Source organism: Salvelinus fontinalis, chromosome 38, assembly GCF_029448725.1.
Source record: "Salvelinus fontinalis isolate EN_2023a chromosome 38, ASM2944872v1, whole genome shotgun sequence".
Taxonomy (NCBI): Eukaryota; Metazoa; Chordata; class Actinopteri; order Salmoniformes; family Salmonidae; genus Salvelinus; species Salvelinus fontinalis.
This window is the reverse complement of record NC_074702.1, coordinates 18,051,110-18,079,055: the sequence shown is the minus strand read 5'-3', so window position 1 is coordinate 18,079,055 and position 27,946 is coordinate 18,051,110. Positions and strand designations below refer to the sequence as shown.

The 27,946-nt window shown below is 42.4% G+C and overlaps 2 protein-coding genes across 35 annotated transcripts in view; both read left to right on the top strand.

The window, feature by feature from the left end:
* The first annotated feature begins 80 nt into the window (after positions 1–80).
* On the top strand, positions 81–20,788 carry LOC129837931 (DDB1- and CUL4-associated factor 13-like). The gene is made up of 11 exons (XM_055904512.1): positions 81–499; positions 628–827; positions 1,020–1,127; positions 1,614–1,703; positions 1,974–2,129; positions 2,946–3,023; positions 5,506–5,588; positions 5,884–6,048; positions 6,251–6,386; positions 18,854–19,017; positions 19,817–20,788. Exons 1-11 carry the CDS (start codon positions 430–432, stop codon positions 19,902–19,904), a joined length of 1,338 nt encoding a protein of 445 aa, XP_055760487.1. The 5' UTR covers positions 81–429; the 3' UTR covers positions 19,905–20,788.
* A 2,708-nt stretch (positions 20,789–23,496) lies between these two features.
* The window catches only part of LOC129837928 (regulating synaptic membrane exocytosis protein 2-like), a 244,298-nt gene continuing 239,848 nt past the window's right edge, over positions 23,497–27,946 (top strand). For 10 of the 34 annotated variants that reach the window (XM_055904461.1, XM_055904469.1, XM_055904465.1 and 7 more), the window contains exons 1-2: positions 23,520–23,811; positions 24,456–24,634. In XM_055904461.1, the coding sequence (XP_055760436.1) occupies positions 24,471–24,634 (164 nt within the window). In that variant the 5' untranslated portion in view covers positions 23,520–23,811; positions 24,456–24,470. Of the gene's footprint in view, positions 23,812–24,455; positions 24,635–27,946 lie in introns of all 34 variants that reach the window. The other 24 variants (XM_055904476.1, XM_055904474.1, XM_055904478.1 and 21 more) reach the window with 8 other exon arrangements.

The following is a 27,946-nucleotide window of genomic DNA, read 5'->3' as shown; positions in this document are numbered from 1 at the left end:
GAGTGTGTGGTGATGTCATTTCCGTCGAATGAGGTCTAATTTTTGAAGATTCAAATTGGTACTATCGCTTTGCTATTAAATATATAACACGCAAATCAATGCAATTTCTCCTTCTGCGTATTTTACTGCAATGTAATAGACATAAAAAAGTTGTAATGTCCCACAATAAGTCTAATCTAGTAAGATCTCTGAAGCCCAAAGTACAGTGACAATCAGTCCACATGGTGTCGCCAAAGATCTTTGGTAACTCAATGTTCTGTCTGTGGTCGCTGTAAGCGCAATCAACAAACACACTTCCGTCAAATAAGGGCGGATATTGCCCTCAACATCCGGTAGGTGAGGTCACACGTAAACACATGGCCGTACGAATCATTTGACCGTGTTACATTTTTGGTGGAAGAAGTATAGAGCTTTATACACATTCACGCAATGAAAGTTAAAGTCCTCTCCAGGAATCCGGACGACTATGTCCGTGAGACGAAGTTGGATATCCAGCGTGGTAAGTGCAGATAGTTAGACAGCTAGTGCACATTAGCTAACACACAGTTCAATCCACTGTAGAGAGCTATAGCTAGCTCAATTAGCACTGGCAAAACAACTTCTTCTAACAGTGTATGTAACCTACAGTACCAAGAAATTACGACCCGTCCCTCCATCCGTTCGAGGTGCCAAGAGAATACACCCGTGCCCTCAATGCCACCAAGCTGGAGCGCGTGTTCGCCAAGCCGTTCCTTGCTTCTCTGGACGGCCACAGGGATGGAGTGAACTGCATGGCCAAGCACCCCAAGAGCCTATCCACAATGCTGTCCGGCTCCTGCGATGGAGAGGTAATTTACTAGCTAACTGTACTTTGAGTTATCAATGGCCTGGTTAAATATGAGTTGATTGCAAATCCAAGAATTATAGGCTACATGTCTAACTATGGAATGGTCAAACATATAGGATGACAAGTCTGTGCATTGAGATGGTGCATCTAAATGACCTGTTTATATTGTAAGACTAACTGATTTGTTTCTCAGCTGAAGGTGTGGAATCTAACCAAACGTGAGTGTGTTCGTACACTCCAGGCCCATGAAGGCTTTGTCAGGGGGATGGTCGTCCGCTTCTGTGGCACCTCCTTCTTTACGGTAAGGTATCTGTTCCACTACCCAGGGTTGTATTCACTAGTGCACACTGTAACTTAACGTTGTGCAATGGACAAGTTCACATAGAACCTCCCCATTCTGGCCCATTTGCTTCAATTTCCTGTCTAGTGGATACTAACCAGACCAGGGGTGTATTCATTAGTCGGATTCCATTGCAAAATGTTTGGTCTGTTGCAACGGAAACTGTTTACCGTGTACTCGAGGTACCAAACGGAAGTAAACAGAATTAAACTGTGAGGGATCTATCTGAATTGCTCTAATAGAAACTCTTGTTTTTGTTGCAAAACATTTTCCATTTGGAGTAAACGGTTTCCATTGCAAAATGTTTTACAACAGACTAAATTAATACACCCCTGGGTTACTCACAGAATGGTTGCCCTCTGCTGAATTGCAGTCTTGTGACACAACTTCATTATGAGTCAACCTCAAACCTCTGAAATTAAACATGCTTGTGTTTCTGAATAACAGGTTGGTGATGACAAGACTATAAAACAGTGGAAGATGGAGACTCCTGGCTACGGAGAGGAAGAGGAACCTCTCAATACTATTCTTGGGAAGGTATGGAGGAGAAGTGTCTGTCTCATTATTCTGCTCAATGAATATCTCTGACAGTGTATCTCTGACCAAACCTATCTGATCTCATTTAAGCAACCCTGTAAAATGTGCATACCATCGAGTGGACCCATCATTAAAGATTGTGGCTTTAAGCCCATGATGATAAGAATGATGGGTTTGGAGATATTCCCTACAGTCAGGGTGATGATGATGGTTGTTGTAATGTATTCCCTCAAGTCTGTGATGATGATTGAGAATGTTTGTTCCTTCCAGTCTGTGTTCACCAGCATCGACCACCACCAGAAGGAGGGTGTGTTTGTAACGTGTGGCCAGCAGGTGGACATCTGGGATGAGCAGCGCAGCAACCCCATCCGCTCCTTCTCCTGGGGCGTGGACAGTTTCAACTGCGTCCGCTTCAACCCTGTAGAGGTAATCAACCCTTTTTCTGTGTGGATTGTAGCAGAAAGTGTCTCAGAGTATGATTGCTGATCTAGGATCAGGTCCTCCATGTCCATATAATCTTGTTAATTATAATCTGAAAGGTAAAGCTGGTCCTAGATTAGCACTTCTGCTCTTAGACTCTTGGTGAATACGGGCCCTGACATTGCTATAGCACAGACAGAAGGCGTAACCCAGACACGTCACAGCGGTTATAAAGCTGAAGTATCCGTTTAGAATGTTTTCTGACCACCAAAATGTATAGTGGTGAAAGGAAGTCTAGTCGCGGGTGGTGGAAGAGGATGGAACTAGGTGAAACTGGGCCGACATTCTGCAAATTCTCATTGTTGGAACAATACATTTTTCTGTACCCAAAACTAGAATCTGTTACGAACACAGTGTACTAATATTTATAGACTTCACGCTTTGCCAAACTGAAAAAAATACGTTGTTTAGAAGGAGTGCAAGGTCGAATTGAGTTTGTGCGCACACACTTCACAGAGGAGGCTTTCCCTAATGGAAATATGCAAATACATGCTACAACGTGCCAATACGATCTTGCTAGCTCGTGCTTGGCTTTGCCTACCTCCTTGCTTGTTTTGCCCACTATGCTTTGTTTGCTCAAACTGTAAACAACACAGATGACCTATCTTGTTTTAGTTATAGATATCTTTGGCTATAGCCCCCATACACCAGAATAATGGAGGCTACCCATATCAGGACTATGTAGGTCAAAGGTTGTATAAAACACAGAATTGTATGAATTTTAGAAAAATGTTTAGTTGACCTTCCTGATTTTCTCCTCAGACTGAACTTCTAGCAAGTTGTGCCTCTGACAGAAGTATTGTGCTGTATGACATGAGGGAAGCGACACCTCTTAAAAAGGTACATTTCTACGTTTGCATCCCAAACGAAACCCTATTTAGGGCACTACCATTTGACGAGGGCTTGTAGCGTGCTGTTTGGGATGCTACCCATTAGAACTGCACAAGTAATCAAATTTAAATTGACATGCGCAATATCCATATCGCAAGAGGCTGCAATATTTTGAAATGCCACTTAGCCATCTGTCTGTAATGTTTTTAAACTTTTGATATATTACTCTTGTTGACAGAGGTCGCCTTCTCTCCTCTTTTGGCTGCTTCCCAATCCCCCACACACAAAGCCCTGGCCCCTGTCACTCAAGCAGGCAGTTCCTCGTGCTCAAGATTAGACGTCGACCGATTATGATTTTTTCGACGCCGATACCGATTATTGGAGGACAAAAAAAAGCCAATACCGATTAATCGGCCAATTTAATAAAAAAAAGTATTTATATATATCATACACACACATTTTTGTAATAATGACAATCGCAACAATACTGAATGAACAATGAACACTTTTATTTTAACTTAATATAATACATAAATAAAATCAATTTAGTCTCAAATAACATGAGCAGAGCTTGTCTGCATGGTCCCCTGTCAGTCTGCTCCTCCGTGAAACACAGACCTTATTTGAAGTAGATCAAGACATTCTCTATGGAAGACATGAACAGTAAAATACCAAGGAACCCCTTTCAAGTTCAGCCGCAAGTTATTACAGGAATTATAACGCGTCGACTATTTCTCTCTAAACCATATACCTTTGACTAATCCGGAAACTATCACCTCGAAAACAAAACGTTTATTCCGTTCCGTATTTTATCTAACGGGTTGCATCCATGAGTCTAAATATTCCTGTTACATTGCACAACCTTCGATGTTATGTCATAATTACGTAAAATTCTGGCAAATTAGTTTGCAAAGAGCCAGGCGGCCCAAAATGTTGCATATACCCTGACTCTGCGTGCAATGAACGCAAGAGAAATGACACAATTTCACCTGGTTAATATTGCCTGCTAACCTGGATTTCTTTTAAAAATATATACTTGTATATTGATTTTAAGAAAGGCATTGATGTTTATGGTTAAGTACACATTGGAGCAATGACAGTCATTGATTGATTGTTTTTTATAAGATAAGTTTAATGCTAGCTAGCAACTTAGCTTACTGCATTCGCGTAACAGGCAGGCTCCTCGTGGAGTGCAATGTAATCAGGTGTTAGAGCATTGGACTAGTTAACTGCAAGATTGGATCCCCTGAGCTGACAAGGTTAAAAATCTATCGTTCTGCAGGCAGAACGATCTGTCGTTCCGAGGCAGAACGTTCCTAGGTCGTCATTGAAAATAAGAATGTGTTCTTAACTGACTTGCCTAGTTAAATAAAGATTAAATAAAGGCGTTTAAAAATATATATATATATATATATATACATTTCGGCAAATCGGCGCCCAAAAATACCGATTTCCGATTGTTATGAAAACTTGAAATCGGCCCGAATTAATCGGCCATTCCGATTTAATCGGTCGACCTCTACTCAAGATTCACGACATGCATTGACCAAACAGCATGCACTCAACAGATTTCTTTCTAACAAGAACGACGCAGCTTTCCACTTTGCGTCTTAATGTAAATTCACATATTTTCTTTATTATACTATTAGTTTGTGTAACTTGCTCTCTGCAAAACACTAATTAGCTGAAAATGTGCCTAAAATTTGTTAGCAATGCTTTTCGCTTGCTAGCTAATTCCACTGAGTACAAATCTTGCTAGCAAACTTTTGCTCTAATATTGGACAGTACCAATGGTGGAGCATATCATTGTTTGTGAAACAGCTTCTTCTTATCCGAGAGGAAAAGGCTAATATTATTGTAAAATCTTTGTCTGAATGTACCTATCTAATTAGGGTCCCATTTAATTTATTTAACCAGGTAAGTTGACTGAACACATTCTCATTTACAGCAATGACCTGGGGAATAGTTACAGGGGTGAGGAAGAAGACAATAGGTAGCCAGATTAGGAATTTAGCCAGGACACCGGGGTTAACACCCCATCTCTTACGATAAGTGCCATGGAATCTTTTGTGACCACCGGGAGTCAGGTCAGAGGCAAGGCAGCAGTGGGATGCAGGGTGGTATGCTGCTGGCCATGGGAAACGCTGACCAACACTTTGGTTCTTACTCTGTCACAACCATCTCCTCCCTTACCTTTTCCTCGTTGTCATGGCAAACAAAACTGCATTCCGAGTAGCCACTGTATTCCAACCATAACATTTGAATGATCATTCTATTTCTATGATTCCAACAGTATATCAAGTGTTTTGATGTAAAATCTCAATATTTGGTAGAAAAATTGCGATTAGATTTTTTTGCTCATGTCGTCCAGCCCTACTGCCCATGACGTTGCCCTTTACTAAACTAATTTCCCATTCCATACTGTCCTCTCATTACTGAATGTGTCTAATGGTTAGTGTATTGAAGTATGAATGTGTGATTTCCTATATAGGTAATCATGAATATGAGGAGCAACACTTTGTGCTGGAATCCCATGGAAGCTTATAATTTCACCTGCTCTAATGAAGATTACAAGTGAGTGATGCAATTCAACATGTTGAGTTTACAACATGTTCACTACATAGGCCTCATTCATTCCCGGAGAGAAGTTTGTATTTTCGATGCTAATAATGATTTTGTTCATGTAATTTTTTGGGGAGTCATTGAATTATTATTTCTAATGTACATTTACGCTTATTTTACAATAACAGCATGTCTCACAAGTATTTGTATTTATTGGCCTTGCACCACAAATTAGAGAAGCATGGTGGTGTGTGTTATCTCATATTTGTATTTATTAAGCAACACTATGTGTTTCCTCCCCCTTCAGTCTGTATACATTTGATATGAGGTACCTGGACAAGCCTGTCACCGTCCACATGGACCATGTCTCAGCCGTGCTGGATGTAGACTACTCTCCAACTGGTAAGGAGTTTGTCTCGGCCAGCTTCGACAAGACCATCCGCATCTTCCCCAAAGACAGTGGGCACAGCAGGTTAGTGGTGCCAGGGGTTCAGACACTGGGGTCCAGCAGATTGCTGCCTACTCCAGGGTTGTTCTGAATCCCACGTCTCCATGTGTGTTTATCATCAGCTTTGATGTATTTATTTTTCTACAGGTGTCGACGTGTTTAGAGATGACACCGTGCGACAGCAACATTGTGCTCAGTGTGTGTGGTTGTGTGTGTGACTTCACAGGGAGGTGTACCACACCAAGCGCATGCAGCACGTCATCTCCATAAAGTGGTCGTCAGACAACAAGTACATCCTGAGTGCTTCAGATGAGATGAACATCAGACTGTGGAAGGCCAACGCTGCTGAGAAGTTGGGATTGGTGAGACACAGTCCTCTTCCTCTCCTTTAGAAGTAGTGTACGCACGTCCTGTAACCTGCAGGTGTCGCGTATCAAAAGTAATGTCATGAAAGAAAGATGGATCCTAGATACATTTGTAGTGCTTACCAATAACTGATAGGCCCATATGCTAATCGTTTGATGCATTTGTTGGAGCTCTGATTTTGGCCTTCCGTTTTGCGAGTTTGCTGGATTCCTCAACCTGCCATGGCCTGATGCCCACCATGGTATGCTCAGCATGGTAAGAGAGAGAGAGGCCAGGGTGCCAACAGCAGTGGCACTGTCAAGGGCTCTGATGGATGCTGACTGACTTGGAACAGAATCACTTTCAATAAGTACAATGGGCCAATAGGGACAGCAGAGCAGGGTTAGTGACAGACTGGAGCTATTTGGAACTCTTGATTACCAATAGACAAAGTCTGACCAGTCAGTCAGTGTGGGCAATGTGGCACTATAGAGTGGATTTAAAGGGATAGTTCACTAAAATGTATGTTTGGGCAAATAGTGACTTGAATTACTTAGAGGTGTTACAGCAGGTGAACGTTAGCATCGCCCATCCCAAATATTGGAATTACATTCTGCCCACTTTGGCATTATATCTGTTATGTTTTCTTCAACCTCTAATTCTCTGTATGTTCAAGGCATTATTTACACATTACCTGAAATGTAAGGTTCTGTTCAGCGTATCTTAAACAGATTCTTACGCAGTCTAGCCTTACTCCTTTCATCTGATGCCAAAACTAGCATTTAGCCTACATGGATGAATTACAAGGGAGATGAATGGACGTTTTTCGGTGCCATCTCCAATATCTATCCCCCTTCTGCTTCACTCTTCCTTATTCCCTTAATGCAGCTTAACACTGGAGAATTGGGCAACGTTTGGCACTTGTTTTACTGTCAGTGTATAAGAGGTGATTTATTCTGTAGCTTTGCACTTAAACAGATCAGACGAGCCCAGCTGCTATCAGCAGTTTGAATGGGCCCAATCACTTAAAGAGAGCGGCCACTCTGGAAATAATGAAGCATTAACAATCAAGTTGGACTGGAAGGGTCTTTAATTAAAAAGAAATGCTGAATCAAGGCGGTATGTCAGATCTCAGGAAGAGTCTTCAGCCTGTTTGTTGCAACTGCACTGTCTCTCTGGTTTTGGGCTTTTGATGCCTTTCTATGAGATTACCTTTGACCTCTCTGTGACCTATACAGGTCATTCGTTTTTGTCCCGTGATCCTATTTTTCATGTTACTTACACATTGACTTTTGACACATTGTAAATTCACCTTTTGAAATCACACAAATTATTGTACATGTCACACATTCTCATGGCAGTCATGAGAAGTATGATTATATAACTTATACATACAGTGAACTCAAAGTATTGGGCAGTGACACATTTTTTGTTTTGGCTTTGTACACCAGCACTTTTCACTCTATCAGGTGAATCGTTTAGAAATGACAGCACTTTTTGTACATAGTCCCCCCATTTTACGAGGATCAAAAGTATTGGTACAAATTCACTTATGTGTATTTAAGTAGTGAAAAGTTGAGTATTTGGTCCCATATTCCTAGTACACAATGTTAACATCAAGCTTGTGACTATACATACTTGTTGGATGCTTTTGGATATGGGATATCATAAGGTGAATGCACCAATTTGTAAGTCGCTCTGGATAAGAGCGTCTGCTAAATGACTTAAATGTAAATGTTTTGCTGTTTGTTTAGGTGGTTTCAGATCATTTTGTACCATGAGCAAAACACACAGCTACCATGAGCAAAACACACAGCTACCATGAGCAAAACACACAGCTACCATGACCAAAACACACAGCAAATGCATCCAACAATTTTGTAGTGTCACAGGTTTAATGTAATCATTGCGTGCTAGGAATATGGGACCAAATACTAAACTTTTGACTACTTTAATACACAAATTAATTTGCCCCAATACTTTTGGACCCCTAAATGGGTGCTGTAATTTCTAAACGGATCACCCGATATGGATGAAAATATCCTCAAATTAAAGCTGGCAGTCTGCACTTTAACCTCAGTCATTGTATCATTTCAAAACCAAAGTGCTGGAGTACAGAGTGAAAACAACACATTTGTCGCTGTCCCAATACTTTTGGAGCTCACTGTATCTCTGGATACACTGCTCGTACAGCTACATAACACCTTAAGCCTACTACTCATTTTCTATTGAAAGAGCGTGGAGGCCATAGAGAACTCTGCAGTCAGTCAGTTTTGCTCTGCTCCTTTTTCACTGTAAATGTTCAGGTTTTCTTAAATAACATTTAACAGGTTGTTGGCCTGGTCTAAGGGAAGCAGTGTACCTCAACATCAGCAGCAGCTATTAGCTAATCTCCCATCAAATTGAATTGATTATAATTAGAATAAAAGCCTTGGAAGAGTGGCCACTTAGAGATCCTCGGAAACTACGTCCGGAGAGAATGAGAGAGGCTCAAGACTTTTATGAGGGAGAGGAAGGGAGATGGAGAGTGCAGGGTGTGTTGAACTGTTGTCTATAGCCTGCTCTCGGACCATTCATTCAGATTGGAATGTGAAGGTTGTTTATGTACTACTTACTATGCTAGGACTGGTCGATAGGTTGGTCGTTAGGCTGTTAGTCGACCAATATTGTTTTTAGTTGAGCGGTAGTAAATATACCGTACCAGTCTCAAGTTTTGACACCTACTCATTCAAGGGTTTTTCTTTGTTTTACTTTTCTCTACATTGTAGAACAGTAGTGAAGACATCAAAACTATGAAATGGCACACATGGAATCATGTAGTAACCAAAAAGGTGTTACACAAATCAAAATACATTTTATATTTGAGATTCTTCAAAGTACCCAACCTTTGCCTTGATGGCAGCTTTCTACACTCATTTTCTCAACCAGGTTGTCATGTGGAATGTATTTCAATTCACTTTTAACAAGGCAACCCTGTTAATTTGTGGAATTTACCCACCTTGCCACAGAGGATAAGGTCATTAGAGTAACTGCACCTCAGATTTCAGCCCAAATAAATGTTTCACGGAGTTCAAGTAACAAACACATCTCCACATCAACTGTTGAGATGCAGAATGCTGTGGTAGCCATGCTGGTTAAGTGTGCCTTAAATTCTAAATAAGTCACTGACATTGTCACTAACAAAGCACCATTTATTTATTTCACCTTTATTTAACCAGATAGGCAAGTTGAGAACAAGTTCTCATTTACAATTGTGACCTGGCCAAGATAAAGCAAAGCAGTTCGACACATACAACAACACAGTTACACATGGAATAAACAAACATACAGTAGAAAAATAAGTCTATATACAATGTCGGGTGAGATAAAGGCGGTAAAGGCAAAAAAAAGGCCATGGTGGCGAAGTAAATACAATATAGCAAGTAAAACACTGGAATGGTAGATTTGCAGTGGAAGAATGTGCAAAGTAGAGATATAAATAATGGGGTGCAAAGGAGAAAAATAAATACAGTAGGGGGAGAGGTAGTTTTTGGGCTAAATTATAGATGGGCTATGTACAGGTGCAGTAATCTGTGAGCTGCTCTGACCGCTGGTGCTAAAAGCAATTGAGGGAGATAAGTGTTTCCAGTTTCAGAGATTTTTGTAGTTCATTCCAGTCATTGGCAGCAGAGAACTGGAAGGAGAGGCGGCCAAAGTAAGAATTGGTTTTGGGGGTGACCAGAGATATACCTGCTGGAGCGCGTGCTACAGGTGGGTGCTGCTATGGTGACCAGCGAGCTGAGATAAAGGGGGACTTTACCTAGCAAGGTCTTGTAGATGACCTGGAGCCAGTGGGTTTGGCGACGAGTATGACGCAAGGGCCAGCCAACGAGAGCGTACAGGTCGCAGTGGTGGGTAGTATATGGGGCTTTGGTGACAAAACGGATGGCACTGTGATAGACTGCATCCAGTTTGAGTAGGGTATTGGAGGCTATTTTGTAAATGACATCGCCGAAGTCGAGGATCGGTAGGATGGTCAGTTTTACAAGGGTATGTTTGGCAGCATGAGTGAAGGATGCTTTGTTGCGAAATATGAAGCCAATTCTAGATTTAACTTTGGATTGGAGATGTTTGATGTGAGTCTGGAAGGAGAGTTTACAGTCTAACCAGACGCCTAGGTATTTGTAGTTGTCCACATATTCTAAGTCAGAACCGTCCAGAGTAGTGATGTTGGACGGGCGGGCAGGTGCAGGCAGCGATCGGTTGAAGAGCATGCATTTAGTTTTACTTGTATTTAAGAGCAATTGGAGGCCACGGAAGGAGAGTTGTATGGCATTGAAGGTGGATAAGAGACTCACCAGCAGCAAGAGCGACATCATTGATGTATACAGAGAAGAGAGTCGGCCCAAGAATTGAACCCTGTGGCACCCCCATAGAGACTGCCAGAGGCACGGACAACATGCCCTCCGATTTGACACACTGAACTCTATCAGAGAAGTAGTTGTTAAACCAGGCGAGGCAATCATTTGAGAAACCAAGGCTATCGAGTCTGCCGATGAGGATGTGGTGATTGACAGAGTCGAAAGCCTTGGCAAGGTCAATGAATAAGGCTGCACAGTATTGTTTCTTATCAATGGCGGTTAGGATATCGTTTAGGACCTTGAGCGTGGCTGAGGTGCACGCATGACCAGCTCTGAAACCAGATTGCATAGCGGAGAAGGTATGGTGGGATTCGAAATGGTCGGTAATCTGTTTGTTGACTTGGCTTTCGAAGACCTTAGAAAGGCAGGGTAGGATAAATATAGGTCTGTAGCAGTTTGGGTCAAGAGTGTCTCCCCCTTTTGAAGAGGGAGATGACCGCAGCTGCTTTCCAATCTTTGGGAATCTCAGACGATACGAAAGAGAGGTTGAACAGGCTAGTAATAGGAGTTGCAATAATTTCGGCAGATAATTTTAGAAAGAGTGGATCCATATTGTCTAGCCCGGCTGATTTGTAGGGGTCCAGATTTTGCAGCTCTTTCAGAACATCAGCTGACTGGATTTGGGAGAAGGAGAAACTGGGAAGGCTTGGGCGAGTTGCTGTGGGGGGTGCAGCGCTGTTGACCGGGGTATGGGTACCCAGGTGGAAAGCATGGCTAGCCGTAGAAAAATGCTTTTGAAATTCTCAGTTATTGTGGATTTATCGGTGGTGACAGTTTTTCCTGTCCTCAGTGCAGTGGGCAGCTGGGAGGAGGTGTTCTTATTCTCCATGGACTTTACAGTGTCCCAGAACTTTTTTGAGTTTGTGTTGCAGGAAGCAAATTTCTGCTTGAAAAAGCTAGCCTTGGCTTTTCTAACTGCCTGTGTATATTGGTTTCTAGCTTCCCTGAAAAGTTGCATATGTCGGGGGCTGTTCGATGCTAATGCAGAACGCCATAGGATGTTTTTGTGTTGGTTAACATCTTGGAAATAGGGGGCGCCCTTTTCATTTTGGGAAAAAATAGTGCCCAAATTAAACGGCCTCGTACTCTGTTCTAGATCATATGATATGCATATTATTATTATTATTGGATAGAAAACACTCTGAAGTTTCTAAAACTGCTTGAATTATATCTGTGAGTAAAACAGAATTCATTTGGCAGGCAAACTTCCAAACAGGAAGTGAAAATTCTGAAATGGGTCTCTGTGAAGGGCTTCGCCTATTCAATTGCCTTGTATTTATGGATATGTATGCACTTCATACGCCTTCCACTAGATGTCAACAGGCAGTAGAACGTTGAATGAGGTGTCTAGCCTGATGTGGGACCAAATGAGAGCTTTTGGAGTGACAGGTCAGCCATATTGGCAGTATTTTGCTGCGCACCTGTTTGCACCATATCGTTGGCCGCAATGCCTTAGGTAGATACGAAGAAATGCTCCGTCTGGGACGTTATTGGATACATACGAGAAAAACATCCTAAAGATGGATTCTCAACTGAGTTTGACCAGTTTATTCGACTTTTATTATGACTTTTTGAATTATTCGTTTCAAACTTTCATGGACACATGAGCTCCACTATGCTAGCCAAAGTTGCTAATTCGACAGAAGAAATTGACTTTCTAAAACAAAACAACGATTTATTGTGGAACTAGGACTCCTTGCACTGCATTCTGATGAAAGATCATCAAAGGTAAGGGAATATTTATGATGTTATTTCGTAATTTTGTGGACTCTTTGGACTCCAACATGGCGGAGAATGGCTGAGCGCTGTCTCAGATTATTGTATGCTGTGCTTTTTGCTAAAGTTATTTTTTTTAATCTAACACAGCGGTTGCATTAAGAACCAGTGTATCTTTAATTATATGTCCAACATGTATTTTTCAGCAAAGTTTATGATGAGTTTTTCTGTTAGATTACGTGACTCTCTAAAATTTCTCCAGACAATTTGGAGCATTTTTGCGCCATGTTCACAATGTAAAACCAGGATTTGTAGCTATAAATATGCACATTTTTGAACAAAACATAAATGTATTGTATAACATGATGTTATAAGACTGTCATCTGATGAAATTGTTCAAAGGTTAGTGATTATTTTTATCTCTATTTGTGGGTTTTGTGAAAGCTATCTTTGCTGTGAAAAAATGGCTGTGTTTTTTTGGATATGGTGGTGAGCTAACATAAATATATGTTGTGTTTTCGCTGTAAAACATTTAAAAAATCGGACATTTTGGCTAGATTCACAAGATGTTTATCTTTCATTTGCTGTATTGGACTTGTGATTTCATGATATTTATATGGTATTATTTACTTGTGGCGCTATGCTAGGCTATGCTTGTCAGAGTTTCTGATGAGGAGGATCCCGGATCCGGGAGGGTGATTCAGAAGAGGTTTTAAGGGCAGTCAGGTCTGGAGAGAAGCAGAAGCGCTATATCTGTTTTTGGTTCTAAATTTCTTGAATGGGGCATGCTTATTTAAGATGGTGAGGAAGGTATTTATAAAAAAAAAATAAAAAAACGTGCATCCTCTACTGACGGGATGAGATCAATATCCTTCGAGGATACCCAGGCCAAGGCAATTAGAAAGGCCTGCTCGCTGAAGGGTTTCAGGGAGCGTTTGACAGTGATGAGTGGAGGTCGTTTGACCGCTGACCCATTACGGATGCAGGCAATGAGGCAGTGATGGCTGAGATCTTGGTTGAAAACAGCAGAGGTGTATTTAGAGGGCAAGTTGGTTAGGATGATATCTATGAGGGGGCCCGTGTTTACGGCTTTGGGGTGGTACCTGGTAGGTTCATTGATAATTTGTGTGAGATTGAGGGCATCAAGCTTAGATTGTAGGATGGCTGGGGTGTTAAGCATGTTCCAGTTTAGGTCGCCTAGCAGCACGAGCTCTGAAGATAGATGGGGGGCAATCAGTTCACAAATGGTGTCCAGAGCACAGCTGGGGGCATAGGGTGGTCTATAGCAGGCGGCAATGGTGAGAGACTTGTTTTTAGAGAGGTGGATTTTTAAAAGTAGAAGTTCAAATTGCTTGGGTACAGACCTGGATAGTAGGACAGAACTCTGCAGGCTATCTTTGCAGTAGATTGCAACACCGCCCCCTTTGGCCGTTTTATCTTGTCTGAAAATGTTGTAGTTAGGAATGGAGATTTCAGCATTTTTGGTGGTCTTCCTAAGCCAGGACTCAGACACGGCTAGAACATCCGGATTGGCAGAGGTGTGCTAAAGCAGTGAATAAAACAAACTTAGGGAGGAGGAGACTAATGTTAATATGCATGAAACCAAGGCTATTACGGTTACAGAAGTCATCAAAAGAGAGCACCTGGGGAATATGAGTGGAGCTAGGCACTGCAGGGCCTGGATTCACCGCTACATCACCAGAGGAACAGAGGAGAAGTAGGATAAGGGTACGGCTAAAAGCTTTGAGAATTGGTCGTCTACAATGTCCGGAACAGAGCGTAAACAGACGTTTCTGGGGGCGATAAAATAGCTTCAAGGTATAATGTACAGACAAAGGTATGGTAGGATGTGAATACAGTGGAGGTAAACCTAGGTATTGAGTGATGAGAGAGATATTGTCTCTAGAAACATCATTGAAACCAGGTGATGTCATCGCATGTGTGGGTGGTGGAACTGAAAGTTTGGATAAGGTATAAAGAGCAGGGCTAGAGGCTTGACAGTGAAATAAGCCAATAAACACTAACCAGAACAGCAGTGGACAAGGCATATTGACATTAAGGAGAGGCATGCTTAGCCGAGTGATCATAAGGGTCCAGTGAGTAGTGAGGTTGGGGTAACGGCGATTCAGACAGCTAGCCGGGCCATCGGTAGCAAGCTAGCATAGGATGGAGGTCTGTTTTTAGCCACCTCATGCGTTTCAGACGGTAGATTAGTGCGGTTCCGTGTGGTAGGGGGATCAATCCAATTGGCAAAATAGATATAGTTATAGTGACCCAAGAAAAATTGTCCGAGAGACCTATTCAGATAGCAGCCGATAAGACAGCTAACGATTAGCGGGCCGCAGATGGGCGTTCAGGTAAAGTCGCGACAGAGGGGCCAGTTGGATAACTCCCTCGGGCAGATAACGTCGGTAGTCCAATTGTGAAGGCCCGGTGGGGCTCCGCTTCGGCAGTAAAACGGGTCCGGAAAGGTGATTGTAGCCCAGGAGTGGCTGATGGAACTCTTCAGCTGGCTAGCTCCGGAATAATTGATGTTTGCTCCGGGATCGACGTAAGCCAATAGTCACACTGATAGCAGCTAGCTAGCCGCGAGATCCAGGTGTAAATGTCCAGAGCTTGCGGTTGAAATCCGGGGATATGGAGAGAAAAATAGGTCCAGTATGTTCTGGTCTGAGTCGCGTTGTACAAAACTGGCGATAGCTTTTCGAGCTAAAGGATAGCTGATGACCACAAACCGTGGTTAGCTGAATATTAACGTTAGCCAGTAAACTGGCTAGCTTCTGGTTAGCTTCTGGCTAGCTTCTTTTGTGGATTTCAGATTTGAGGTAAATAATACTACTTTTTTTATTGGTGAGGCGGGTTGCAGGAGAGTATTTTGAAGTTGAGTTTTTGGAAAAGAAAATATATAAAAGCTATGCGAAGAAAGATGTAAATATATATATATATATATATATATATACATACACACGGGACACGACAAGACGAGGACAAAGGACGTCTGACTGCTATGCCATCTTGGTATAATAATAATCACACCATCAATGCTTTACGGTGGGAACCACACATGCGGAGATCATCCGTTCACCTATTCTGCGTCTCACAAAGACACGGCGGGTTGGAAACAAAAAATCTCACATTTGGACTCATCAGACCAAAGGAAAGATTTCCACCATTCTAAATGTCCATTGCTTGTGTTTCTTGGCCCAAGCAAGTCTCTTCTTCTTATTGATGTCCTTTAGTAGTGGTTTCTTTCCAACAAATCGACCATGAAGGCCTGATTCACGCAGTCGCCTCTGAACAGTTGTTGTACACTGCTCAAAAAAATAAAGGGAACACTAAAATAACACATCCTAGATCTGAATGAATGAACTATTCTTATTAAATACTTTTTTCTTTACATAGTTGAATGTGCTGACAACAAAATCACACACAAATTGTCAATGGAAATCAAATTTATCAACCCATGGCGGTCTGGATTTGGAGTCACACTCAAAATTAAAGTGGAAAACCACACTACAGGCTGATCCAACTTTGATGTAATGTCCTTAAAACAAGTCAAAATGAGGCTCAGTAGTGTGTGTGGCTTCCATGTGCCTGTATGACCTCCCTACATCGCCTGGGCATGCTCCTGATGAGGTGGCGGATGGTCTCCTGAGGGATCTCCTCCCAGACCTGGACTAAAGCATCCGCCAACTCCTGGACAGTCTGTGGTGCAACGTGGCGTTGGTGGATGGAGCGAGACATGATGTCCCAGATGTGCTCAATTGGATTCACGTCTGGGGAACGGGCGGGCCAGTCCATAGCATCAATGCCTTCCTCTTGCAGGAACTGCTGACACACTCCAGCCACATGAGGTCTAGCATTGTCTTGCATTAGGAGGAACCCAGGGCCAACCGCACCAGCATATGGTCTCACAAGGGTTCTGAGGATCTCATCTCGGTACCTAATGGCAGTCAGGCTACCTCTGGCGAGCCCATGAAGGGCTGTGCGGCCCCCCAAAGAAATGCCACCCCACACCATGACTGACCCACCGCCAAACCGGTCATGCTGGAGGATGTTGCAGGCAGCAGAACGTTCTCCACGGCGTCTCCAGACTCTGTCACGTCTGTCACATGTGCTCAGTGTGAACCTGCTTTCATCTGTGAAGAGCACAGTGCGCCAGTGGCAAATTTGCCAATCTTGGTGTTCTCTGGCAAATGCCAAACGTCCTGCACGGTGTTGGGCTGTAAGCACAACCCCCACCTGTGGACGTCGGGCCCTCATACCACCCTCATGGAGTCTATTTCTGACCGTTTGAGCAGACACGTGCACATTTGTGGCCTGCTGGAGGTCATTTTGCAGTGCTCTGGCAGTGCTCGTCCTGCTCCTCCTTGCACAAAGGCGGAGGTAGCGGTCCTGCTGCTGGGTTGTTGCCCTCCTACGGCCTCCTCCACGTCTCCTGATGTACTGGCCTGTCTCCTGGTAGCGCCTCCATGCTCTGGACACTACGCTGACAGACACAGCAAACCTTCTTGCCACAGCTCGCATTAATGTGCCATCCTGGATAAGCTGCACTACCTGAGCCACTTGTGTGGGTTGTAGACTCCGTCTCATGCTAACCACTAGAGTGAAGGCACCGCCAGCATTCAAAAGTGACCAAAATATCAGCCAGGAAGCATAGGAATTGAGAAGTGGTCTGTGGTCACCACCTGCAGAACCACTCCTTTATTGGGGGTGTCTTGCTAATTGCCTATAATTTCCACCTGTTGTCTATTCCATTTGCACAACAGCATGTGAAATGTATTGTCAATCAGTGTTGCTTCCTAAGTGGACAGTTTGATTTCACAGAAGTGTGATTGACTTGGAGTTACAATGTGTTGTTTAAGTGTTCCCTTTAATTTTTTTGAGCAGTGTATTATTATTCCAGTCTTTTACCGTTCTCATTTGCGGAGTGGAGACGTTGTTTGCGGCGCGCAAACTTGTGAGAAACAAGTTTTGGTTTATTTCATTCCATTTACGAGTTTTGTCAATTTAGTCATTGTCTTGTTTGGAGTGCTCCTGTCAATATTGAGTAAGGACGTGCAACTGATTTATGCATTGAAGTTGGCCTATAGGCTACCTGGCCTGCTCGCAAATGTAGGCATATAAATGTGCCCATTTGGGGATCTGATTTTCTGATTGGCTTAATGCACCACCACAAGCTGTGGAGCTTCTCTGTAATCTTTTCTTCACCTCAAACAGCAAGCAAACTAAGTCTGTTTTTACATCCATTGAGAATGACAATAATTCCTCAATGTATTTGAAAAATATTTTGAGCTCTCTCCCTTTCAATAACCAAAAAATGTCATGCTCTGATCTAGTGGAAACGTCATAAAATAGGCCTACCTGATTTACTACTTATCCCTTGTGTCTTTATAGGATATTTTTTACATAGTTGGCAATAGGAGTTACTTTTTAGGTTTAAAATATTCATTTAGATTTGGATTACGTTTTGATAAACTAAATGACAATGATTTTGAGATACGAAGACGTTATTATAAATGAAATGAAACTGTTCCACAAAATGTGCCTATGAGAACCATAACTGGATATCCGATCGGTAGAAATGGTCAGATAACTTGCCATTCCATATGAATACTTCTCATATAGCCTATTACTGGCAACTTCAGGAGAGTAACTGCAGAATCTGCGAAAGCCAGTAGGACCGGGAGGAAGATAGTCGGGACAGGTTTTTTCCCCCTTCTGGTTATCTTGATCTCTTGCTCCCTCTTGAGTATTTTTTAAATCTTATTTAATCAAACAGTGAGCTTAAAGCATCAGACAAGCTCAATGCATATATCGTTTATTTTATTAAAATGCATAGGATGTGTCTATTAATGGAAAATTACGTTTAAAAATGTCGACCACTCGATGGTCGAAAGAAGAGACTATTACATTCAGTGATCCAAAATTGTTTTTGGTTGGGGACAGCCCTATACTGTAGATAATAGCGAATATTTTACCATCTTATAACTAAACATGGAGCCTATCGTTCAGTCATAATATCCAAGTCACAAAGATGAGCGAGCAGTAGTAGGTGTTAAAGATAACTGTATCCAAAGCTGAACATTTTCAACCCTGCTTTTCCCCATGGTTCAACGTCCCAGGGGCCATAGTCATACAGTTAAACAATTTTATTTAGATTTCAGTTTTCCCATGAAAATGTTGTCATTATGGCCTGGTAATTAGTGTATACTGATAAATGAGGCTCCCAAGTAGACCTCAGTAGTAGATTGAAATCTCTTTGTTCTTTATTTTCTTTCGATTTTCTCTTTTTCTCTCTCTCTCCTTCTTAAATACTATTTATTTTTCTCTGTTGTCAACCCACCCCCTCCCCCTTTGTGGTCTAGCTGGCTCCTAGGGAAAAGTCAGCTGTGAACTACAGCCAGAAGCTGAAGGAGAAGTTCCAGCACCACCCTCAGATCCGCCGCATCTCGCGCCACCGCCACCTGCCCAAGTCCATCTACAGCCAGAGCAAGGAGCTGCGTGTCATGAAGGAGGCTCGCCGCAGGAAGTATGGGCTCCTCCTTTACCCATGCCTCTACTGTCTGCCCTACAGTGGCTTTCTGTTCTCAACTCTACCTGCACATATCCTCAATACTCTTGTTTTTACAGTCAAACCACAGAAGTTTATATATTACAGTATGTATATCAGTAGAATTGGCTTCTTGGTGAAGTTCTTGGGAAGGTTAATGTTGTTTTGGATCTTATTTGTCTGTGTTGATGGGAGGAGGTTTTCGGGTGGTTGGCCTGGTCTGTGACCTCACCACAAAGGAAACTGTCAATCTCTGTTAACACAGTAGGTTCAGAACTACCCTGGACTCTGTCCAACTATGGCAGAAGGTCCATGTAGTGGTTGAGGCCGTAGCTGGCTGCCAGAATAGGTCTGACTGCCCTACCAAGGCACACTTACCCTAATGGATGACAGGATGTTCCCTCATGGCTTGGTCATCACGGACTTTTTGCTCATTTACACTAAAGTTTAAGGGGAAGTGATGGTGCCATCATGACAAGTTGATGATTAAGCAAATATTAGTCTGTGTTGATTTTTGGTCCTGAAACATAGTAACACATTATTGTAATATATCATCCATGTGTACCTAGGAGCTATGACTGAAGGCAGTGTAGCCTACATGCTCTGTGTATTTTTCACATGTCATTATTAGTGTATTCTACATTTTATGACATCAGGCCACCTGCCTGGCACTAACTCCTTTGTGTACTCTGCTAACGGTTCTTTCTCTGTGTCTGAATATTCTCATGAATTGGTTCCCGATGTTTGTTATTCATTGCTGCCTCATTGTGTGTCCCAGGGAGAGGAACGTACGCAAGCACAGCAAGCCTGGGTCCATGCCCGTGGTGACGGAGAAAGAGAAACATGTGGTCACCGTGGTGAAATAGGATGCCAGTGATCGTGTGGCGTTGGCAGACTGAAGGACTACTCTGCCTCTACACACACTTGGGCCATGTTCAGACATACACAGCTAGTGTTGTAAAATGTTGGTAAGTTTCCCAAAATTCTCTGGTTTTCCAGAAATTCCAGATACTTGAATTTCCTGCTTGGTCCCTCATGGTTCCAGGACACAGGAGGTTGGTGGCACCTTAATTGGGGAGGACGGGCTCACGGTAATAACTGGAGCAGAAGGGGATCAAATACATGGTTTCCATGTGTTTGATGTCATTCCATTTGCTCTGTTCCGGCCATTATTATGAGCCGTCCTCCCCTCAGCAGCCTCCTTTGTTCCAGGAATATTCCAAACGGGATTTCTGACAAACCTGACCACTTGGGAAAGATACCAGAATTTTGCAACCCTGCACACAACGTTGTGGATCCCTTCAGTTATATTCATGACATTCTAATCTGCAACGTTCAAAAGACTGCACCCTCCTGAACACAACCCTATCTAAGACTCTGAAAGAACTCATTCCACCTCTCCAAGGCTTATACCAAAAGAGAAATATGGGTCAATATTGTGAAGTTTGTTGACATAAGTGTCCCAATTGTCATGGTAAAACTTTGTACCCCCAGATGAAGATTTCATGAATGCTATTGTTGGAACAATAATTTTGGGATGTTATTGTATTGAAATAAGAATACACTAGAAACCAAGAAGAACGACATCTGTCAAATATCACCAGAACGTTTATTTTAAAAACCTATCTTAAATGTTTGGCCTCGCTACACCACCACATACCTTCAGCTATTGTTTACTGATTCACTAACCTTAGATTGATCATGTTTTTTGTATTTATTGATACACTGCTAATAAAGATGTGGTATGATATTTTTGGGTCTGATATGAATACTGTTTTTTGGTAGGCAAAATACACTGATTCTCATATCGACGCAACGATACTTTTCAACGCTTGTTTATTACAATAACAAAAAATATTTAAAAGTATACAATTAATATCCAAGGTGCTCAGATTAGCATAATTAGTTTTGTTTGGCATATTTTTGTAATATATTTCTGAATTGTTATTTTAATGTGCCTGAATTCTAGTAACCAAGGAGGTTTTTATTGTAATTGATATACCTACAGTTGAAGTCGGAAGTCTACATACACTTAGGTTGGAGTCATTAAAACTCATTTTTCAACCACTTCCCAAATTTCTTGTTAACAAACTATTGTTTTGGCATGTCGATTAGGAAATTTACTTTGTGCTTGTAATTTTTCCAACCAATTGTTTACAGTCAGATTATTTCATTTATAATTCACTCACAATTCCAGTGGGTCAGATGTTTACATACACTAAGTTGACTGTGCCTATAAACAGCTTGGGAAATTCCAGAAAATGCTTGACATCATGGGAAAATCTAAAGAAATCAGCCAAGACCTCAGAAAATGAATTGTAGACCAAGTCTGGTGCATCCTTGGGAACAATTTCCAAACGCCTGAAGGTACCACGTTCATCTGTACAAACTATAGTGCGCAAGTATTAACACCAAGGGGAGGCTTGCAAGCCGAAGAACACCATCCCAACTGTGAAGCATGGGGGTGGCAGGATCATGTTATGGGGGTGCTTTGCTGCAGGAAGGACTGGTGCATTTCACAAAATAGATAGGAAATTATGTGGATATATTGAATGCAATATCTCAAGACATCAGTCAGGAAGTTAAAGCTTGGTCGCAAATGGGTCTTCCAAATGGACAATGACCCCAAGCATTCTTCCAAAGTTGTGGACAATGGACAACAAAGTCGAGTTATAGGAGTGGCCATCACAAAGCCCTGACCTCAATCCTATAGTTAATTTGTGGGCAGAACTGAAAAAGTGTGTGCGAGCAAGGAGGCCTACAAACCTGACTCCGGTACACCAGCTCTGTCAGGAGGAATGGGCCAAAAATTCACCCAACTTATTGTGGGAAGCTTGTGGAAGGCTACCTGAAATGTTTGACCCATCTTAAACAATTTAAAGGCAATGCTACCAAATATTAATTGAGTGCATGTAAACTTCTGACCCACTGGGAATGTGATGAAAGAAATAAAAGCTGAAATAAATCCTTCTCTACTATTATTCTGACATTTTACATTCTTAAAATATAGTGGGGATCCTAACTGACCTAATACAGGACATTTTTACTAGGATTAAATGTCAGGAATTGTGAAAAACTGAGTTTAAATGTATTTGGCTAAGGTGTATGTAAACTTCCGACTTCAACTGTATGTTGCAAGGCCGTCAAATACAAAATTAGACTGACTTTTACCAATGTTTTTGGGTTTATTTTTTTTACCAATGATTTTTTAGCATTGTGACTGAAGGTGCATGATCTTGTACAGGGGTTACTATAGATGCAGATTTCGTTGGCTGTGACAAGTGTTAAGTATACCACCAGAAAGGATCCCCAAAGTTGCCTTCAGGTGGACAATAACTGGAAAGAGCACGCGAGGCAGGCCAAAAACTACCTAGCGACGGAGAGTAGTGACTGAGCTTGAAGTGATGGGTCTAATGGGATAGCACAAGCTGTGGCCAAAGACAGAGACTGATGGCAGAACATTGTTGCAGCCTTATGTATGACCCGAGATACAAAGAAGACTAAGTCAGTAGCTATGGTAACAAGTTCAGCACACTTTTATCAGTGTTTTGGTGTTGAATGATTTATTGGCATTCTGACTCAAATTGGATGAGCTTGTGTTGGGCTCGGTATATTGATGCTAATGAACTTAGTCTTTATGAGGTATGGTGTTCTATCCACTTTATCACGGCAGGATTTAGCTATGATGCTTATGCCTTATTTCATAATCCTATCAAACCTGGATCATGAGCACGGTTTGGGAAGGGGGGATGTTAGGACTGGGCCTTCGGATGAGGGGTTATGATTGGGCCTTGAGATGAGGGCTTAGGGCTGGGCCTTCAGTTGAGGGGTTAGTACTGGGGCTTCGGTTGAAGGGTTAGGGCTGGGCCTTGAGATGAGGGTTTAGGGCTGGGCCTTAATGAGGGATTAGGACTGAGCCTTCTGGTGAGGGGTTAGGTCTGGACCTTGGGATGGGGTGAGAGCGGATAAGAGAGGTGTTTGACATGATGGGACTAAAAAGTTAAGAAGCAGTGTCACAAGAAGCAACTGATAAATCAATGATAAACATGGACTGTGTTGGTGCTAGCTTTTTTCTAGGACAAATGTTATTTATTTGTTATTATTGTATCTGGATGGTTAAAAGTAGTCTAAAGTGTTACCAAATTAGGAATAGGAATGCTGTATAACACAACTTTATTCATACCTCCAGTTGGAGAGGCAATCTTAATCAAAAGAGAATTTGTGCTGCTCAACAATATGCTGCTGAACCACACAGCAAACTGGACAGCGACATGGTGTTGAAATGCACATTTCTAGTGTGGCAGTTTTAATGTGTGCTGATGAAGATTTGAACTTTCGCTGTACATTTCACATCACTTTTCTTCCGAAAATGCTCTTTAACAGGCACATGTTTTTTATAATCTGGTCCAGCTGCAAATTATTTCCAGTCCGTGTTTTGCAAATGCCTGATGTCAACGAAAATACGTCGACAATCGCCCCTCTCCCCTTCCTTTTTCATGAAGCCACTCGCGCTAAGCTTTGTTCTACGCGTCTCCATCGCTCCGCCTACTCTTCCTATCAGGATTTTTCATTGCATCCATTTTTGTGCATTTAAGAAATCTCCAAGAATTATAAACCTGGAGAAAAGCGAGAAAGAGAGAGTGTGGGACAAGGCCTCGAAAGAAAAACAAACAAGGAAAGAGACGACGTCTTTATTTAAAAATGCGAGCAAACCCATTCTAAAGGATGACCGCGATGGGTTAGACAGGCTGGAACATGATTGCAAAATAAAAGGCAAGAGCTCTATTTTATATTTCTCTACAATCCAACCGTGAATGGAATAGGATAATTGTGTTTGGAATGCTTGTTTCCAGAAGACCGTACATTTTGGTTATAAAACCAAAGGGCCTCTGTCCAGCATCTCCAGTGTATGTCTCGTAGGCTACTGGAATTGGGGAGTTTGTGTGAGAATTAGGCGATAATTCTGTTGGATAGGTGTCTTGTGTTCCTCACCGATTAATTTCTCTGTATTTATTATGAGCTGTAGCAGCCTGCTATACCAGAACCGCTGAATCCCATTCAGATAAGGTTCGTGTATTGGGTGGAAATTGAGGCTATATAGAAAGCATGTCTGCATTCCTTGTAAAAAGGAACATTTTGACATATTGTGTGTTATTCTTAAAGCCCAAATATACCGGCATGCGTCAGAATATATGTGAACAATCCAACCGATATGTCTTGCATTAGGGTAGCCTATGCTAGTGGTTATGATTATGAATACAAGAACCACACCAATGGAATATTTCAGCCTAATATTAGAGAGAAGCCATATGATTTTGAAATTAGGCAATTTTCTATTAAAATTAAGTCTATCCATTCTATCACTCAATGTTGGTCTTTTTTAAAATATATGTTATAATTTTTATTTTATTTTTTAGCAATTGTGTGTAGCGATGTCAGCTCCACTCGGGCCCCAGGGCCCAGGCGCTCCCCCGCCGGCTGGAGCCCTACCCGACCTGCCGGACCTCAGCCACCTCACTGAGGATGAGAGGAAGATCATCCTGGACGTCTTGGACCGACAGAAAAAGGAAGATGAGAAGGAACAGTCAATGCTAAAGTAAGCCATTATGATTCGCTATCATTCAAACGTGTGAGAGAGAGAGTGAAGAAAGAGAGAGAGTCATTGTGGGGACATCGCGCGCTAACTGTCACGTCAGCTGTGCTCGTGCAGTGAGTGCTGGGTTGGGGTAACCCTGTTGTAACTGGTTGTGCGAGCTGGAGCTGATCACATTTCAGTGTTACGTAGCCTACGTCCTGCACATGTTGCCTGTTCTAATGGGCTAATCGTTCTGAGTGGAGAGAAGATATATTTATGAACATCATTGCCTCTAGAAATAGCTTTTACAATAAGGCAGCATGTTGGCTATGCATTTAGTCTGTTCTCCAAATGAATGTTCGGATAATATGAGCAGGGAGAAGGATCTTTGAGTCGACTGAATATGCTTCAGTAGCCTATGTCTTTCAACAGTTAGCAATGCATTTGAATCCTAGGCTATTAAGCGGCCTTCTCACTCTGTTGGCTTTGGGTTGGGTTAGCAACGGGCGCCATCTTCGCGTCAAATCATACTACTTCCTTTTCAATCACGTACATATTACACAACAATGATTAAACAATGGCGTTTGAAGAAATAATGAGATATGTCCTGTATAATGATTTTCAACGTTAGCCTATCTGTCAGACTATACAGCATCAGTGCTATGGAAACGGAAGCATTCCCTCTCCTGTGTGTGCAGAATCAGATGTCGCTGAGCATTTCAGCACCACGGCGCTGTCCACTTCTAGGCATAGAGCAGCAGCACAGTCCTATGCCGTTGACGCTCGCGCGTGTAGATGGATCATTCATTGCTATTCATAGGCTAAGCTTTGTGTGCCAAATTATTGACATGCTTTTGACAACGCTTTTAGTGTAATACTAAATATTGAACACAGTTATCTCTATCTTGTCACTTCCTGCAGATATTGTATTATCCTCATTAAACAACCAGTTGTGTTTCCATAAACTATAACTTACTTCATTTTTTTTGTGGAAAAGTCTCACACGTCCTGTATTTTACTGTGGTTTTAGGATTATATTAAGACTGCTGTATTTTTTTCATCTACTTTCCTCTCCTTAAGTCTTTGGAATTTGAACGGTCCCGGTCCCGAATTTGAACGGTCCCGGTCCCGAATTCCCGGTCCCGGTCCCGAATTTGAACGGTCCCGTGTGGCTCAGTTGGTAGAGCATGGCGCTTGCAACGCCAGGGTTGTGGGTTCATTTCCCACGGGGGACCAGGGTTCAATTCCCACGGGGGGACCAGGATGAATATGTATGAACTTTCCAATTTGTAAGTCGCTCTGGATAAGAGCGTCTGCTAAATGACTTAAATGTTAAATGTAAATGTTGAATAGATATGAGGAGATATTGTATCACAGGTTGGTTCTGAGGAGTTCCCTCGTGGATCTACACAGTGGTTCAAGGGTCAACATGCAGGTTTTTCCAAAGAGCCTTTTGGATTCCAGATGTCCGTCCTTTTCTTCGTCCCAAATGGCACACTATTTCCTTTATAATGCATTACTTTAACCTATGGGCCCTGCTCAAAAGTAGTGCACTCTATAGAGAATAGAGTACAATTTGTGATGCACACCTTGTCTGAAGTACCTTCAGAGACTGTGACGTCATGTGTCAGGCTTTTCAGGGGCATTCAACGCTGATGATTTCCGTCATCGGGTAAATATTAACAGTTGGGTTTGTTCTGATGGGGACTGGGGAGGAAGTCGCCTAGTGGAGCAATACTGTGGTAAATATGACTCACAGACTCCAAGATAACGGAAGGCAGGCCACCTCAGTTTGAGGTGCTGCCTGCGTGTGAATCATCCCTGGCTGTTTTTCCCATCGCTGAGGGCTTTTTGTATTCTTCTCTCTCTCTCTCTCTTTCTCGCTCTCTCGCTCTCTCTCTCACGCTCTCTCGTTCTCTCTTTCTCTCTCTCTCTGTCTCTCTTTGCCTTTCTTTCTCTTCTCTTGTCTTCTCTCTCTCACGCTCTCTCGCCCTCTCTCTGCCGTCTCTCTCTCTCTCTTGGAGGTAAAGCGATTGTCAGCTTTAGTCACTCACAGCCATGCAGGCTGCCAGTGATGTCAGAGCCTAGCGTAGCAAGACTAACGAGTGTGTGCAGCAGGGATGCTAGTCTACCTTACAGGCGACATGGTCACTCAGTCACTGTTTCTAAAGTTCCTTATTTTCAGACACACAGAGACTGGGGTGTTTTTTTATATTGTTTATTAACCTTTATTTAACTAGGCAAGTCAGTTAAGAACATATTCTTATTTACAATGACGACCTACCAAAAAGCAAAAGGCTTCTTGCTGCGATGGGAGCTGGGATTAAAAATTAATATATAATATTAATAATAATAATAATATATAATACAAAACACACATCACAACAAGAGAGACAACACAACACTACATAAAGAGAGACATAAGACAACAACGTAGCATGGCAGCAACACATGACAACACAGCATGGTAGCAACACCACATGACAACAACATGGTAGCAACACAGCATGGCTGCAGCACAACATGGTACTAACATTATTGGGCACAAAGGGGAAAGAAGGTAGAGACAACAATACACCACACGAAGCAGCCACAACTGTCAGGAAGAGTGTCCATGATTGAGTCTTAGAATGAAGAGATGGAGATAAAACGGTCCAGTTTGAGTGTTTTTTGCAGCTCGTTCCAGTCGCTAGTTGCAGCGAACTGAAAAGAGGAGCGACCCAGGGATGTGTGTGCTTTGGGGACCTTTAACAGAATGTGACTGAGGATGAGGGCTGCAGTAGGTATCTCAGATAGGGGGAATGAGGCCAGAGGTTTTTTAAATAAATAAGCATCAACCAGTGGGTCTTGCGACGGGTAGAGATGGTGGACTGGGATGTGGCTAATGCAGAAATATGTATCATTCCATAGTCTTACTAGCACTGATTTTGCAGAGAGTCGTTTTACTTCAAATGATAATGATATGTGGTTGTTTTACCTACAATAGGTGAATGCACCTTTTGTAAGTAAGTCCCTCTGGATAAGAGTGTAGCTAAGGGACTAAATGCAGATGTATGATCACCCTGTCATGTTCCCTCTGTGGCCTCCTCCCTTCCTTCCTCCCTCCCTTCTCTCCACCTCTCCCTCTCCTTCTTCCCCCTTTTTCCCTCTAAATGCCTCAGTTGCCCAGTCTTCTCTCATTAGCAGAGGTGAACAAAAGAGGGTTGTGTCCCAAATATCACCCTATTATTCCCTTCATAGTCCACAGGGCTCTGATCTAAAGTAGTGCACTATATAGGGAAGGGTGCCAACTGGGATGCACACAGGGTATGTCCCCCTCACAGCAGTTACTCA

What these genes read in the sequence shown, in the direction of transcription:
- LOC129837931 (XM_055904512.1), top strand. Translation starts at nt 430, where the DNA reads ATGAAAGTTAAAGTCCTCTCCAGGAATCCGGACGACTATGTCCGTGAG. An exon ending in TCAATACTATTCTTGGGAAG is followed by an intron (nt 1,704 to 1,973) that starts GTATGGAGGAGA and finishes TGTTCCTTCCAG; the next exon opens with TCTGTGTTCACCAGCATCGA. An exon ending in AAGCGACACCTCTTAAAAAG is followed by an intron (nt 3,024 to 5,505) that starts GTACATTTCTAC and finishes TTTCCTATATAG; the next exon opens with GTAATCATGAATATGAGGAG.